The sequence below is a fragment of the Botryllus schlosseri genome, chromosome 9, assembly GCF_051294905.1.
Source record: "Botryllus schlosseri isolate E-star chromosome 9, Bs_hap1, whole genome shotgun sequence".
Classification (NCBI taxonomy): domain Eukaryota; kingdom Metazoa; phylum Chordata; class Ascidiacea; order Stolidobranchia; family Styelidae; genus Botryllus; species Botryllus schlosseri.
Window position 1 is genome coordinate 4,414,718 of NC_137244.1, and position 17,080 is coordinate 4,431,797.

General features: G+C 39.8%; 1 protein-coding gene across 2 annotated transcripts; it reads right to left on the reverse strand.

Annotated features, from left to right (window-relative positions):
- Positions 1–11,190: 11,190 nt before the first annotated feature.
- On the reverse strand, positions 11,191–15,944 carry LOC145446138 (retinol dehydrogenase 12-like). Of its 2 annotated transcripts, XM_080324363.1 has the most exons (7): positions 15,619–15,944; positions 15,463–15,560; positions 15,251–15,383; positions 15,068–15,177; positions 14,635–14,806; positions 12,143–12,353; positions 11,191–12,071 (listed from the first exon to the last, which is right to left on the reverse strand). In XM_080324363.1, the coding sequence occupies exons 1-7, from the start codon at positions 15,620–15,622 to the stop codon at positions 11,969–11,971; spliced, it is 831 nt and encodes a 276-aa protein (XP_080180489.1). In that variant the 5' UTR covers positions 15,623–15,944; the 3' UTR covers positions 11,191–11,968. The 2 variants fall into 2 exon arrangements, with proteins under 2 accessions (XP_080180489.1, XP_080180488.1); XM_080324362.1 differs by having other exon boundaries at positions 15,463–15,942.
- Between the last annotated feature and the right edge of the window lie 1,136 nt (positions 15,945–17,080).

The following is a 17,080-nucleotide window of genomic DNA, read 5'->3' on the forward strand; positions in this document are numbered from 1 at the left end:
AACGAGCATGCACCTTGACAATCTCAAATGTTTTACTTGCTTTGTTACAAAAGTTTGCTCGAAATATCCAGGTTTCCGTTTGTGAATATTTAGTGACTCTCTGTTGTGAGTTTGACCCGCAATCAAAAACATCACAAGCAAAATACGTAGTCAGCGAATGATGCTTATTCAACCAATCAATGAAATTGATATCGTTTTCTGATGAAAAAAATCTAGCAGGCGTACAGGGTCAATCTTGACTTCATATCTTTACTGCATCATTAAAACCAAATCCGTGCGATTGAGGTGTTGGCCACTGCTGTATAGTGTATAACTTGTTAATGGGGTAATATTTGTAGCGAGTATAGAAACCTCTTTTACACTCAGCTCAATATCAATTTAGCGATACTCAGACGCCGAATACATTGTCCGGTCTGGTCTCGACCGTTAAGGCGTAAGTTTATGTTCCCTGGTAAGTCCTCGTCAAAATTGTTGGCAAAGCGACGGAAGATATTGATTTTATCCTTTAATTGCCTCAGTTGATACATTTAGGGCGAAGATAATAAAGTTGGATTAGCAATAAAGTTGATTAGCGCGTTTGTCAGGATTTATCAACCCAGGATTAAGAAAACCGGTTGATCGCGGCGCATAAAGTTAGTTTTAATCTCATGATTTAACAAACTGGAACAACTATAGATTTCTGGTTATCTGTAGAAACTGCGTACCATTCCTACGTCTAATTATTCCCGATAATGACCGTGCCGATTGTCTCCTAGGTTACGGCTTCACTAAACAATCAACAAATTATGTATTCCTACCCGCCATTGCAAAGCGATATCCGTACGAATTGGACACGACTTTCATTTCGCGATAATGATAATTCTACCTATTACAGTGGCCGTATCGTCATTAGCAGACTGCTGCTCCATTATGGAGATTGTGGTATCTCTGAGTTTCATTCACCAACTAGCAGCCTATATATAACGCATTTTCGCATTATGATGCAACAGATAACGCCACTTGATTGAGAACTCGGGACACCGCGACTAACCATCGCGCGTAACCTTCTCCATTCATGCGTAGCGATTAGCAGTGTTTAATCATAGTGTCCTATATGGTGTCGACACAGGCGAATCTCACGCCTCAGTGAAATTGTATCACGTCACAATTTCCATTTGGCTACAGGCAATTTGACGGTCATTTTTGACCGGCTTGCCGAGCATTAAATTTGGTAAAACGGGTATCAATCGAAAGCTGACTCTGCACTGATTACGAAAATATAAATTTTATTCCGCTCGTGGCCCTGGAACTCCCACAATCAGCCTTGAATTTTTCATTGTTATTGAGATTGGCATTGAGACGCAACAATGCTGTCTAGCGAAACGAGAGAATAGTTCAAGAGAAAAAGTTTCAGACAGCATTGTTCAGCATTGTTGCGTCCCAATGCCAATCTCCATAACAATGAAAAATTCGAGGCTGATTGTGGGAGTTCCAGGGCCACGAGCGGAATAAAATTCATATTTTCGTAATCAGTGCAGAGTCAGCTTTCGATTGATACCCGTTTTACCAAATTTAATGCTCGGCAAGCCGGTCAAAAATGACCGTCAAATTGCCTGTAGCCAAATGGAAATTGTGACGTGATACAATTTCACTGAGGCGTGAGATTTGCCTGTGTCGACACCATATAGGACACTATGGTTTAATCACACGATTATCATTCTTTCTGATCAGCTAACTTTATTATCTCCACCCTCAGCGACGTTTAAAACACCAATATGTACTTCGGCATTGTGGCATTATGTGGCCCGAGTCGTCGCTAGGTATCGTGTACATTAATATAGGCTATCACTTCATTGAAAGATAGGGTTGAAATTAGCAATATGACGTCACGTGACGTCAAGAGGTTCACGTTCGTGTTCACACAGAACCTTTCAAAAAGGTTCGCGTTCACACGAACCTGAACCTTTCAGAGGTTCACACCATCCCTACTGCGTATATCCATTCAATGATGTGGTCTCAACATTGAAAACCATTTTCTTCAGAAAGCCACCGCATTCGAACTGCATCTATATGATTTTCAACATATGCACCAACACACGTGCGATGATGATAAACCTCGACATCGCGGATATTGCACGTGTGCTATGGTGCATATTTTGATAATCCTTTCAGGTGCAGTTCGAATACGGTGTCATTCCGGGGAAAATGACTGCTGCCAAAATGTATCACTTTGTTGCATGCTTTCATTTCTTGACCTCCCACCAGGATTGTCGTTATAGTGGAAAGATATTGCAATCACCAAAACGTACCAGAAACAAATTTTTTTCGTGAGGAGCACATGATTACAAATTGACGCATCATTTTCCTCTGCTGTTCGCATCTGTTTTTGTTGTTGTTGTGTTTCGTGTTCATGGTGTTTCGATTATATCGGTAATTTTACATCACGCCGTCATTTTTCATTATCATTCCGTATTTGCGACTTATAGCACTGCCCACCTCCAGACGTTTTAAGACACAGCTTACGCGGATCAGATGGCGAGGAGGAGCCTAGATAGACCTCCAACAATAGACCTCTGTCGGACTCGAACCCGCATTCGTATTGTAGCTGTGGAACTCACCACCACGCTGTCTCGTCACCGTTCGCATCTGTGATGTGGGGCTCAGATTGCACGGCGCGAAGAAAATTTCAAGATTAATTATAATCGGGAGTCAATTCGTAAATTCAATTGGTATGTCGACGGCCGCCAACACATACTAATTGAATTACGCGTCGACGGCCGCACAAATTTCCTTCTACGGCCGCAGGTTAGCCACGTCTGGTGTTGCCCTCCCGCGTCAAAACACTGATGTGACGTCCTAATACCAGCAACGCACTCATTACTATTGAGACGTACTATCAGATTTAAAATACGATTATTCAAGTGTGATCGAAGCAACAAATATTTGAGCGTACGACCTTATCAATTGAAGTCCAATTTCTGCCAAATGCGCAATTAGTTGAAATTTGATATTGGTACATGTTTCCAGTCCGCCCAGCAGCGACCTAGTGAATTGTAATATAAGAAGATTCCCGTTCAAACGATCGAAGAAAATCAAAAATTTGCTGCTGAGAAGCTGATGTAATTCACCGGCCTTCACCTCACAGTTGCAGCATTTGACGATCAACGTTTACAAAGGTCTGTTGAGTAGCTATCATGCGCATCAATGAATTGCAATTAGCAGGCATACACAAAAACATACTGTCCAACTTCGAAGTCCAATTAAAAAGACAAACACGAAAATCCCCCACGAATTATTTTCAACACGGGATTGCTACGATCATGGATGCAAATACAATATATAATGTAAAGAAGAGGAACGAGAACATGATCGTCCTGCGGAGAGACGAGATGACGTTTCTCAGAGCACTCGGCTTGAAATCGACGTTTCGACCAAGATGGCGTCGCTTCGTCTGATAACAAATTACTGATTACAAATTAGTGACGTAGTTGTACATCTAAAACGGTCGTCAGTTTGGTCAGATAAGGATCAGTGGCTTCTGCAAAAGACATAGTGATGACTTTTTTCGAGGCACAGGTAGATTCTTTTGTGCGCGTAGCGCGCAGCTTAGAGGGGACTCGTGATCAAATATATTATTTGGTCTATTTGTACAGGGGTTGAAAACCTTTTACGTCAAAAGAGCCATATTGACCCTGTTATATTCAATTGTAATTCTTGAGGACCCATCTAAAAATGTCAATACACAGTTTAAGTTAGGTGACGTCATGGCTAAAAATAAAAATAATAAAAATACAAAAAAATTATGTTTTAAACAAGCGATTTTTGTATTAAATGCAATCCTAATAGCGACGTGCAACTTGTCTCTAATAATAGCTCCCGGTTTTTCAGGAAATTAACAGAATTCCGTTTTAGACTAGGTTCGCGAACATATTTTCCTATGTGTAAGATGCCAATATTTCGAGCACGATTAAATCGATTGTACAGAAACGCAGATATTGCTAACTTAGCCATGACGTGTGGAATATCCTACCTTAGACGTGTCTAGTTGTATAGAATGCGTCATTAGCTCAAGCATCGAGCATTGCAACAAATGCAAATGAAATTTGAAATGCAATCTATATACATTTTATTCAATTTTCGTCGAATGTATTTCATGGTTTCGAACGCCAACCTTCAATTTATCGAATTTCGCAAACCAAACACGATCGTGACCCTTGTTATACTACAACCCATATGTCATACGCCGATATTGTCTGAATCCCGTACTGTATCAAATCACACAGTTTTTAGGACATGTTCGATTAAAAGTAATATTTAAATTATTTACGCGCTTGTGAAACGATTGTACGAAATCGTTTTTTCCTACCAGACTTTTGAATTAATTCCTTACGGGTGTATATCAGGCAAGTCCGCTTCCAAGTTTGCCCATCCATATAAAGTAAGAAGCAGTAGGGGATATTCCTGGATAATCATGAGCGGTCACACCACCATCACAGTCGTGGTTTCATGACGCACGCAATGTCTCGAAGAACATTGTATCGCGTCATTCATTTTCAATAGGAATTCAGGAGAAACTGTATAACTTGGCAGTGCAGATTTAAAATATATCAAAGGCCCCGCATTCCGTCCGAAGTTGTGACTTCATCAACCTTGAAAAGTGGGTGTAGGCTACGTTGCTTTAGTGACAATTAGTAAAAGATTTACATTCGTTAGAGGATAACATGACACCTATAGCTAGACCTACATTATTATACGCTATATTTTCTCATTACCTCCAGTTCTGACATGCGGGACTTCGAAGTGTGCGGCACAATCTGGCAGCGGATTTAATGGGAGAGCGAGGAGAGTTGACTTACGGTCGTATTGCGGTAAAGGATGCATTTAAAGCAAATTCAATTAAAAACAAACCAGTTCAAAACCTGGCGCGTGTTTAAACATGTATTTTTGTTTTTTCTAGTTTGTTTTTAACCACGACGTCGTGAATCCCTAATTTTGACGCCATGGTAGATTGATATTGACAATTGAAAATGTAGGGTTAATGTGGTTCCTTTTACGAAAAAGACTTTTGACCTCTGTAATAAGCGGACCAAAACATCTTTAACCAGGTTATACATCGTTATGCAGCATTTTTGCGGTGTGCGGTCATCATCACCAGAATACCCATTCCGTACCAGTGATTTATATCTAGGATCCACGTGCTATAACTGTTGAACCGACGACGATTTCGAGGGTTTCAAGCATTCCATATCGTATGCGTCTAATAGATCGGGTGAAAATCGTCCGTGCGCTGATACTTACACAATTATGGCATATTTATACGACGTTTAAAAAAAAAATTTTAAAGTTATTTATTTAAAACACTGTTCGAAACACCATTTGTTTAGAATGCAACCCTGATGACAGTGTTCTACATATCGTTTTAATGGGTCAAATATTGCGACTTCGAATAAATAGAAATAATTGTGGTGAAAATATTCGAGGTCCAGTTAGTGAAAACAAAGTAATAACAAATAGTAACAAATAACCATTACCAACTCAGGCCGTGTTGAACAACACTTTCATATAATGGGTAACAGCTCCTCAGCAATTGCAGGATATCATTTCTGTACCGTAATGACTTTTTGGCGTGGAGTAAGCTATAGGCTACTTATCCGCGATATATACAGTATCGGCAATAACCTTTACAATTTACATTCAGTCGGCCAAAAAAACCTTCACAGCTAAAATCTGCAAAACTTTGTAGCTTATTGTTCCCGACAGAAGAATCACATTACCGCAAAGCTCTTTTTCATTTGCTTTCCTTGTTTTCATCCTTCACCTGGCCTTTGTATGGGCCTTTCTTCTAGAGAGGCCGTAAATACAGTGACTTAAGTGAGGAGGGGCCCAGATAAACCTCAAATACTTCGAAACGTGCTACTCCCAGGACTCGATAGCGGTTGATGAACCAACTACGCGTTGATTCACAGGTTGGCGCGCCAACCTCTGGTTAGCAAACGCAAATGCCCGCGTTGGATCGACTTTAAGATCGGCAGTATAAAACCAGTATATAGTCCTCAAGACAACTGCGTAAATTTACTTTAAAATGTTGGTAGTTTAGTGCACTTCAGATAATAATATGAATCTTACGAAGAAAATGTTGAGTACGATCGTAATGTTATTGGTTATTGTCCTCATTCTCGACCGAACTAACAGGACTAGTTTCTTAGAAATTGCAGCACAGACTCACCAGTCGACGCTATACGTGTAAGGTATTATTATTTTTATTATTGTTGATGAAAAGGGGAGTGACGCTTTTCGCGTGTATATATATAGCCAGGTGCGTCACGAACTAGAATGTGCGGGCGGTATTCCAACCTAGGGACAATTACTTTTACAAAAGTAAGGTATAATTATTATTAAGTTTCCAATATTTACTTAGGTTACAGATATTTGTCAATAATAGATTTGGGGTATGAATTTTGATATTTGAAAGTTCACAGGTCCGCAACATTTATTTCGGTGTTTCGCCGGCCCGCAAAAGTTCAAAAAGGTTGACAACCATTGTGCTAGATGTCACGTATATGTATTCGTTATATAATGGACGATGTCGATATTTCATCACAATGGATGCGGGCGTTTAGTTTTACAGATAGCCGCAATTGACCGGCGAATCTGAGGTTGGACGTGTCACAAATATAAGGAGAATATTTTACAATTTAACTAAGGTGAATTGATATTACGGCATATTGCGCGTTAGAATCCAGGTTCCATAATAGCAGTTTTTCCTGAACTATTTTTGTCGGCGGCCTACAGCAACTTATCGATCGTCAGGGCACGGCACTGAGTTATGAATTTAGATGGTATTAAGATAGGCCTGCGATTAAAATGATATTAAAAAATTCATGTTTGCTCAGACTGCACCAAACTAAAATCATTCAAGCTGTTGCTTCAAGCACATTTTGTCAGAGATGACCTGACTGGGTGGGAACAATTTACTACGGAATATGTTAGTAGTAAAGCAAAGTAGCAGAGTAGTTATCAAGTAGTTAGTTAGTAGCAAAGTAAACCAGTCATCGTGATACTTTGCCGAGACTTGGTCTTGGAACTTGTACTATGTGTATTGTGCATGCATTGGCTCAGTATCAAGAGAATCTGTAGCCTTTGGATTCATTTCCAATATTACGTGATAAATGCGACAACTTCCACATGTATTCATGACGCTCCTGGCAAACTCTCGCGACGCACCAGCGCGCCATGACGTCCAGTTTGCGAGCTGCTGATATATAAACTAACTAATTTACTAGTCTATACGTTACGTATATGCCTATGGTTTTCAACCGTTTGGTCGTGACCAAATTTCCGGCTTGAATATGTTACTCGACTCATCTCTAAATTTCGTAAGCTTATTATATTGGATAAAGGTCATCACTTTCGCTCAGACCTACTCCTTCGCGACCCCCAGGAAAAAAGCTAAACGACCCCCAGGTTGACAACCATTTGTAGAAGTTACTGATCTTAACTAATGTTTATTATCATTGCCATACCTCGTTTAAAAGACTTGTTGTGGTGCAGAACTTTAATATGCATTTAAGTAATATATTCATTGCATAAATATTTCGAAAGCTGAAGTGTTGCCAATAGAGGTTTACGAAAAAACACAAGATTTGCTAACTAAATAACACTATCTTTCGACAAAAATACACTAGTTTTGGAATTTAGGTCAAAACTATTGCGGAAATCATAAATTGTAGGGTTAATGCATTGATTAACACGAATAATATACGAGAAGACTTAGAGAACTACAAATTCATTACATTTTCTGCAATTCTTTCATCTATTAATCTATTGCCCCATAGCAAAATTTTAGTTCAGCTCTAAAGTAAAAAAAATTCTCGCGAAAATAATATTATTACATTCAATCCAATCCAATCTGAGTGAGGCATATGAAAGTGATGGAATATCATACACTCACATATAGGCTTTATGCGTTACGTCATTTTTCAATTCAAATATTGTGGCCACAAAAACATCTCTATATCCGTGGCGACACAGAGTTTATATCCCAGGGCTAAACAGTATGCAACTATGCAAACACCTTGGTAAGGTGATTCATAAATGGGTCCAGTCAAATTAGGCACGGTATCATGTTCGTTACGGGTTAGTTACAGAGATGGTCTTTTAGGACTTGAAAGCCGGTCTCAACCTATAATAAAAGCAATGCTGGTAAGGTTACCAGCTGACTCGGTATATGTCAGTCGTTGTCTTGTCATATAAACTTCACCAGTATTAGGATATAAAGATCAGATTAGCAAACTGCCGATCACGGCCTGAAAAAAACTTGAACGTGGACTCCCGAATATCGCAACATGCTATCATAACTCCGGCCTAGACTACGTATCGCGATTGCACAAATGCATATAAGGTCACGACAATCCTAGGTTTAATCTCACGACCCCAAACGCTCTATACTACTGATAGAAATGAGCGGCAGTAAGGCATTTACCTAAGGGCTGGTTCTTGTGCTAAATGAGCAAGTGTCGACGGATATTCATTACCGTTCAAGTATATTATGTAAAGAACATCAAAATAGCATATACATTAAAATATATTTTGTCCAGGAAAAAAAACACTAGATCTGCTAAATTTTGACAAAAATACACAAGAACACTAGTCCAAGTCGAAATACACTAAATCTACTTTAAAAACACTAGGAGTGGCAAGACTGGAGCTGACACTCTTCAGGGGCAATCGTCGGCGAATGATGAATTTTAAAAACTTGCGTCTAACTGCATTGCATACAACCAATTGTGACGCCATTGAAACAAAACAATATGGAATACAGGCATGCCGCGAGCGCAGCCAGTGGCGAATTTTTAGACTGATTAAAAATTCTTTCGCTTGTCGATGGCAGAGTTCGTAGTCATGGCCTGATTGTGTTCTAGCAACCGTAGATCAACTACAGTTGCATTTTCATGAGAATCTCACGCATATGCACAATCTAATAACATTAGGAACACGTTGTTTGATGTGTTCCTGCAAGCGCTGAGTCGCATACGTCATTATATGTAGGCCTAATAATGCTCGGATATTCGAAAAGATGAATACCAACATGCATGGACCACACTGAGAATTTCGGTTTTTGTGTACTAGACATGGGACTATAGTACCCTCACGCGACGGTAAACGTAGGTCTATATGGCCTCCATCAATCCAGATCGCCCAAGCATAGCTCACATCTCACTTCCATGTAAGTATCTTGATACACACCACTGGCTGATTCTATTACCCTAGTGATTCTTAAACATTTTCGATCCCGACCTAAATCTAAGTTTTATGAGCGTCTCACGACCCAAACCTCACACATCGTGAAAATGCATTTTTGCTGTTCGCATGCTATTGTTTTTGGACGTGTATGAAATGGAATTGGCACCGACAACCAATTGTAGTAGACTATTTTATTCACAGTTATTTGAAACATGATTTATTTAAAAATTATTGAATCGTTGAGATTGATATCACTGAAGTTTCAGATTCATATATTTTCAATACGCTATCCCACTTTATTGAACAAATACAAAAGTGATCCCAACCATTTTCTATAGTCACGCTCTCCTTGCAGGAATTTTCAAGCACTTAAACCCACAAATACTTGTAATTGACGCTGACAATGGACGACGAATTGAATTATGGCCACCGGGAAAATAGCGAGTATTGAAAAAGTACGACATTCGAAATATCGAGTGCCAAATCAGCGGAGACATTTAGGTACGCAACCCATGATCAATGCGTACGCCCTTAGCATTCTCAGATCAGTTTTGCAAAATTACATTTGTCTGCAGCCCCATTTCATGCAACCCCACAGTTACCGATGCGTACTGATATAGTTGACTATGTTCCACCCAATTCTGTCACACCCGATTCTCTCACACGTATCCAGCCTGCCTATTGCCCGTTTAAACTAAAGCTAACCTTATCGGTGTCATCAACTGGAGAAGCCCCACAGTGTAGTGGTAGGTATAGGTCGATTTTGCGACTTAAAAATGGAAGATTTCGACCTAAAAAATCAAAAATTTGACATTTTTTACCTTAAACAACTTATTTTAGACAAATTTTGAATTCGCGTATTCAAATGCAAATGAGGTGTTTTCGCACATAATGTTAGAATTCTACTACTTATCTTCATTTGTGGTTGGAATTGTCTGTCCTTACGAAGTAGTTTGGCATGAAAAAAAAATTTTGACTTAAAAACTGACAAATCTTTATATGAAAAAACTTTATTTCAACGTGATCTGGCCGTATGAAGAACTCCAGTAGTTACATCACGTATTATGGTGGAAATGAATAAAATTTGTTGTAGTACAACGAAATATACTTTCATACATTCTCGGCCCTCGGGTAGAAAGTGTCTGTCCTAACTAGGTATAGGCCTATAGCTTGCCAATAATGGAGAAAGAACGTTCAACAGCAGCAGTTGTTGGCTGACAACACTGAAGTTAAGCGTAGGACTACTCTGCTGGTGGCATACCGTGTTGCTTCATTCTGACAATGTTGTCTGCATCACAATTTTGAATCACGCGCTTCTTGATATAAGAACCATGCAATGCCCACAGAGTCTTTCTTCAGTTAGGATATTGTGGTACTTTAAGCATAACACATGTCAACCTCTTTGTTTCATTTGACCGTTTATGATTCACAATGGGCAGACGATGGTCCGTATACAACGGTGAGCCTATAAAGTAGGCTACAAGCTGTAAAATGTCAAATGATAGGTTCACCGACACTCCGACAGTGCAAACATCTGCACATTAAAACGAAATGCAGGTTGCCAAAATTTATGACTTTGTAAACATTTTTGATGATTTTTTGACCTGAAGCTACAATTTTGACATGTCAAAAAAATCGCCCTAATTATCAGCCAGAATAGAGAGTATATAGGCCTATGAAACCGCGGGAAACGAATTGATATGATACATTACCCGACTACATATCCATGGGATAAAATTTAGGCCTGCGCCAATGCTTGTCTAGTAATATAAACTTTTCCGGAAGTACACAAAGAGACGCTTAGGAGTACAGAACTTCATAACACATTTGAATAAAATATTCATATTTTATTCAAATGTGTTATAATATAAACTTATAAAATATATTCGAATTCGGGTTAGATCATGCAAGATATTTGGTTAAGGTGATCACCTAGCACCAATGACCACTCTATAGAACAGAGATATATTACTTTACGTACGCTTTAAGCGGTCAATGTATTTGTGATAGAACAATGGCGGTTCAGTAAAACGCAAAATCATTGAAGGAATGAGATTTGTCGCTCTCACAAGTCACACCAGCGTATCGAGAAAAATCCGAACATTTGTAAAGTATACAGCGATTTTTATCGACACCGATTACTGGACGACTTGAAATTGACTCGTAAATATTTCTTCGAGCCACGAGTCAATCCGCATTTCTGAAACGACGAGTCAAGTCGAGTTAAGTCATTTTTGCAAAGTGACTCGAGTCAAGCCATGTCATACGAAAAAGGTGACTCGAGTCATCCCAACACTGAAGACAAGAGATATTAGCCATAAACGCGGACGTTGGAATGTGGTGCATTAGGCTAACATGGGTTTCTCTGAGGGCCGGGAACTTTTGAGTCAGAAGTCATACAGCACTGAGATCACGGATATTTGAAATAAATTTTTGTGTAACTATACTATTCTTCATTTAACCTGATTCATTTAACGGTTCCCCCCTGTCATTTTGGCTTCGGTAATTTTTCCCACAAAACTAGAAATTCAGTGTGCAATTATTGCCTTCTCGAAAGTTGGTGTCAATGTCGCCGACTTGTTCACCATGGTGAGTAGAGTTTAACTGCAATACCACGGTCGGGTGGTTATTTGTTGCCTATGAACATGCTCGACATTTTCTGTCTTGCGGGATTGTTTAATGGAAGTATTTCATACTAAAAATTTCAACATTAGTTGGAAATGTACATCTTTATGTGTTCGACTAATTATGATTTCAATCCGGTAAGTTCTTCGCTGATTTTCCAAAGTCTGGCGGCACTTTTGCTGCTGGTGGCGTTCCAAAATCCCACCGGCAGTTTTCTGCAACCGCTGCGCAAAAAGACATAAAGTGAAATTTTCAATTTGTACAATTGCGTGATAAGTAGGCCTATTGTCGTCACCTGAAATATTTCCCGGATACGTTTTGCAGTTCTGGAGCAATCGCTGCGTATATTTGGCATTGGGCTCCTTGCTTCGGTGATATGGTTAGGAAGTTTTGGTTGAATATGAAATCAGTTAACCGTCCCATGATGCTCAAATCTTGTCCACCGGTTCTGTTGAGAGTCGTGTTCACAACGCCGGGGTGGATAGAATTCGTCGTGATACCCAAACCTGTGCAATAGTACATTAGTCCAGGGGTTGCCAACCTTTACGGCCAAGCTGGCCAAATGCAATTGACAAAATATTGCGTGGGCCACTAGCCGCACGAAGCGCGAAAATTTTTCAAAGTTTATAGGTCAATCATATTGTTGCTTGAGTATATTGCAGGCATGCTGTTAATTGCTGGGCTCAGTTTGCAAGGACAGGACTATTCGAAGCCGGGACATATCGACATCGAAAGCTCCGGCCAACGCACGTCGATCATTTTGGGCCTAGGTCGACGGTCTTTCTGCGAGCGCAAACGCAAGGTCGCATGTTGGAGGACACTTTCTCTCGTAATTGCGCGGAGCGTGAAAAAGATTTTTACTTTAGATAAATATACCGCAAAATATTCTACTTTACAGTAATGTACGAAGATCTAACAAAGATGTGACTGGCCCATGGATCTGCCAGTGCGTCGTAACTTATATTTTAGCCATCATCATCCCAAGTCTTGCGTACCGACTATACCGACTAATCAAATTTTTGGATGGCCTTGCAAGTTCACAATCCATCTATGATCATGTAACTAACTAATTTCGAAAATTACCTCGCGGGCCACTCAAAACCTTCACGGTTTGACCGACGCTGATCTTGCAAGTTCACAATCTGGGCAATCCATTGTTAATAATATCACTCATTTCGAAAATTACCTCGCGGACCACTTACATTCTTTTCGCAGGCCACATGTGGCACGCGGGCCATGGGTTGGCCGGCCCTGATTTAGTCGATGAATTGCGGTTCTGTTCTACTAGAGCGCATCTTTTTGGGGTTTGGAGATGATTGTGTGTAATAACTAGGGCAAGTTTTTGTTGCAGTTAAATCCGCGGACAGTTGCATTTATTTATTTATTTTTGACAAAAGTTGCAAAAGTTGCACAAAAAGACCACATTTTGCTCGGTTGACTAAAAAAAAGGTCAATTTACCGGCTCAGCTCCCGAAATACCCGTACTTCGGTGCTGATTTACGGTGTTTCAGTAGAATTTGGCCGTGTATTTCACCAAAACCGAAAATACTTTCATGAAAAATCGCAAAAGTTGCAAAATGTTGCACTATAAGATTCTTTCAAACATCTTAAAACAGCATTCTACATATCTTACGAGTATTTAGGAAGCTGCCGGAAGCTGCAAAAAAAAGTTGAAAAAGTTGCAAAAACTTGCCCTAGTTAGTAACTTAACCTACACATCGTTACGAAAAAGAAATGGTCGTTGTTTCACCAATGAGTTTTCCGTAAGATTAAGTACTTTTCAGGCACCGTGATTCAGTACCAGGTGCTGTTTACTCGTTCACAGGCCTATTTGAGTTGCCTCAAGAGAAAATTTCAGTAGCATATTGGTGTGTTGCGTCCTATAAATCGTTATCTTGCTTTACGTCAAATTAGTAGGTCGCGGGTAACCATATTTGCTTCCCATTGCAAAAGCCAGTTTGTAATGTCAACTATCCTTCACCATTTAGGCTACTAGATATGCTTTCCCTTCCTTGGCCATATGAACTCGGACCCAGCCTATATAGATCGTTAAGGCGTATATATAACTTGTGATGCCACTATAATCGCCCTTCTGCAGCGTTGTTAAAACTTGTACTGTTGAAACTCACTCCTGTATATGTACATAAGTATATTCCCAATATTAAATATAATTCGACACTATTTCAGTCAATTTGGCACTATAATCGGTAAGAAGTGACCTTATTTTTTTGTTCAACCTTCTCGTAATCCAGAATTCACGTCTTTGATGACATTTTTATAGCTGTCTCTGTGCGATCGACTGACTCTCAAAGCTATAAAAGAGGGCAAATTGCGAAAAAGGAGGACATTTGGACGTCCTCGGAGGACATTTTCGATTTCTTGAAAAGGGACAAATGGTAACCAGATGTTCGCATTCGCAAAATGTTAGTCATCGGTAGATCTATACGAGACCTGTTCAAAACTGTCTTGTATACATTGCATATGCTCAGATCGTGTGCATATACAATGCATTGCTAGGGTACACGAGCCGATGTATATGCCGCAAAAACCACAAGGACAGAAATATAAACGTCCTATTCCTATTTCTGTGTTTAGGAATAGAAATATGTATGAAATCAGTGGCATATGGTGTATGACAACAAGAACATCATTAGAAACGTGCAGCAGGATAAATGGCGCTTATTGGAACAATTGGTACAATTGCGTTTCATTGATAGGCGTGTCAAATTCATTTTAGACGCCGAAATATCCGTCACGGAAAATCATGGTGCTTAATATTTATCTCACCCCGAATACGATTCGCCAACTCTCGGGTAAAGAGAACATTCATGAGTTTGCTAGCATTATACGCCCCCATGGGCGAATATCGTCTCTTCTCCCAGTTCAAATCCGACCATTTGATGCGTCCGAGATAATTTACTATTGACGATACGTTGACGATTCTGCCGCCTTTGTTGGTCTGTTGATGTGATTAAATTACAAGTATTAACTCGTTAACTAAATGTGACATTCTATTAGGTCTAAAATAAGGGCATATCTTATAAATAAGGACAATGTAGTTTTAGAGCTGTAGTTTCAACATTTGGCCTGTCCTAACCCCTTAAAATTAATCCGTGAATCCCAAGGGGTTGATAGACCCCTGGTTTAAAGCCCATGCTTAGGTCTAAACGTGCAAGTTCATGCTACCTAATTTTCGCATGAAATCATATTCCACACAAACCTTCATAATGTCCAGAAGTAAATTTGTGAGTAGAAAAGGTCCTAAATGATTAACACCAAAATGCATCTCGAATCCGTCCTCTGTCTTCGCTTGAGGATGTTTCATGATACCTTTTAATAGAAATTCAATGTTTGACGTTATTTATGTACTTAGGAGCGATTATATCTCAAGTAGGCTACCTACCAGCATTGTTGATTAAGATGTCCAATCGGTCCTCTGTCCGGTTGAAATCTTCTGAAAATTGCCTAATAGAACTGAACGATGAGAGATCAAGTCTTCTCGTGAAAATCTTTTGCGAACCGGTTGCTTTTTGTATCTGCATGTCAGAACCGTACACATGGTATGCATTATATAGTATGGATCCGATATCAGACCATTTAATATTGCTAAGATACCTGTTCTTTGGCTGCAGCTGCCTTTGATTCATCTCTACACGCAATAATAACTCGTGCGTCACGTTCGGCAAAGTCAAGGGCAGTTTCGTATCCGAGACCTGCGTTCGCTCCCGTGATTAAAACATTTTTGTTCGTCAACTTAACGGCGCTTCTCACCCATCCGCGCGATGCTGATCTAACCATCGTGTCGTCTGCCGGAATAACTGCGTTTGATACAGCAGTACGGAGGTACCAGTATACGTAGTAAGCCTGCTATGTTTGTAGTATTACGTTGCCTAACGGCAAACATTGGTTCTTCGCGAAAAAGTTGCCACATTTACCAGAAGTCATTGTCAGAAAAGGGGACTTGACCTATTAACCTTGTCATATCGATATCGGGGCGCCATGATATCGACCAGGTATATGGAAGGAAAGTTAGTCATTATGTTGAAATCGAAACTAATGACATATATAATAGATTAACTCAATATCTTCGACCAATCATGTAGTCTATATCTTGGGGTTAACTGACATATTACAGTCCGTGGGCGTAACTATAGGAATAATTTAGGGTGGGAAATTGTTTCAAAGACAATCCCAACGTGTAATTTTACGACGCAACGAACCTGTTAGTATCCCTAGTCTTGCAGTACTGTATTTGGTGGGGGTAATAACCTATCGCTACGGGTTCAGACCACACAAGTAATTGCGGGACGTGAAGCGACCCACGCACAAAATTGACTTACAGATAGTCCTGTTATGAATTTTCCGATTTCGAAATGAACAAGTTTAGAAATAGAGAGCTTATTCCATATGTCAAGACTTTAAATATCCGAAATCGACATATTGTGTTTGCGCTAAAACCGAGTAAACTTTGACTCATGTCTGCATCAGATAGTTTCACAATCAAATAAATGGAATTGCTCTATGCTACTTGACAGCAGGTCTGAAATCGTGGCGTAAATGTACGTAGGCTGAAAACAATATGACTATGGTTGCATTATGCATGTGCAATTGTGCATGCGTTCACTTCACGTTTCTATCAACCCTTCCAGCACATGGATCAGTAACGCTACGAACGCTCCTTTGGACTTAATAGCGACTATTCTCAAAACCTCCTTTTCCTATTTTGCATTTTATTCGATAGGTAATGTTGAAAAACGAGCTAAGGGCCCAGAAAAATTGGCAGGATACCCAGCTTTGCATAGCGACCCATAGATTGGAATCACAGCCGTAGAGCATATGGACACGGTACGTGTTCACAAAGCTCGTAAACGCGTGTGTAACTATGACTGCCCAATAGATGCATATGAGCGCGGTTCCAATTAAATATTAACGATTACCGTTACCGTTCCATAGTACAGTAAACATATATATAATAAATGGATTATAGGACATACCCTACTGCAATGAATCGAATTGAATATCGAATATAACACGACATGCAATGTCGCGACACCAATGGTAGCGTAATTTGAACTAAGCCGTGACCTAACAACTTGTGCTACAAAAAGCAAGATGATAAGTTCGACTCTTTGAGTTACCGGAAGCAATCTGCTCAATTAGTTTCTATCGGCATCAAATTCGGAGACCATGTTGCCAATAGGAAATAAAGGTATTTTCTGCAAGATTTCCTAAT

Excerpts from the sequence above, each read along its gene's own strand:
- LOC145446138 (XM_080324362.1), bottom strand. The coding sequence starts at position 15,645 with ATGGTTAGATCAGCATCGCGCGGATGGGTGAGAAGCGCCGTTAAGTTG. Across the intron at positions 15,384-15,462 it reads CAGCTGCAGCCAAAGAACAG|ATACAAAAAGCAACCGGTTC; the intron begins GTATCTTAGCAA and ends TCTGACATGCAG. Across the intron at positions 12,354-14,634 it reads GTTGGCGAATCGTATTCGGG|GTTTGGGTATCACGACGAAT; the intron begins GTGAGATAAATA and ends ACTATTGCACAG.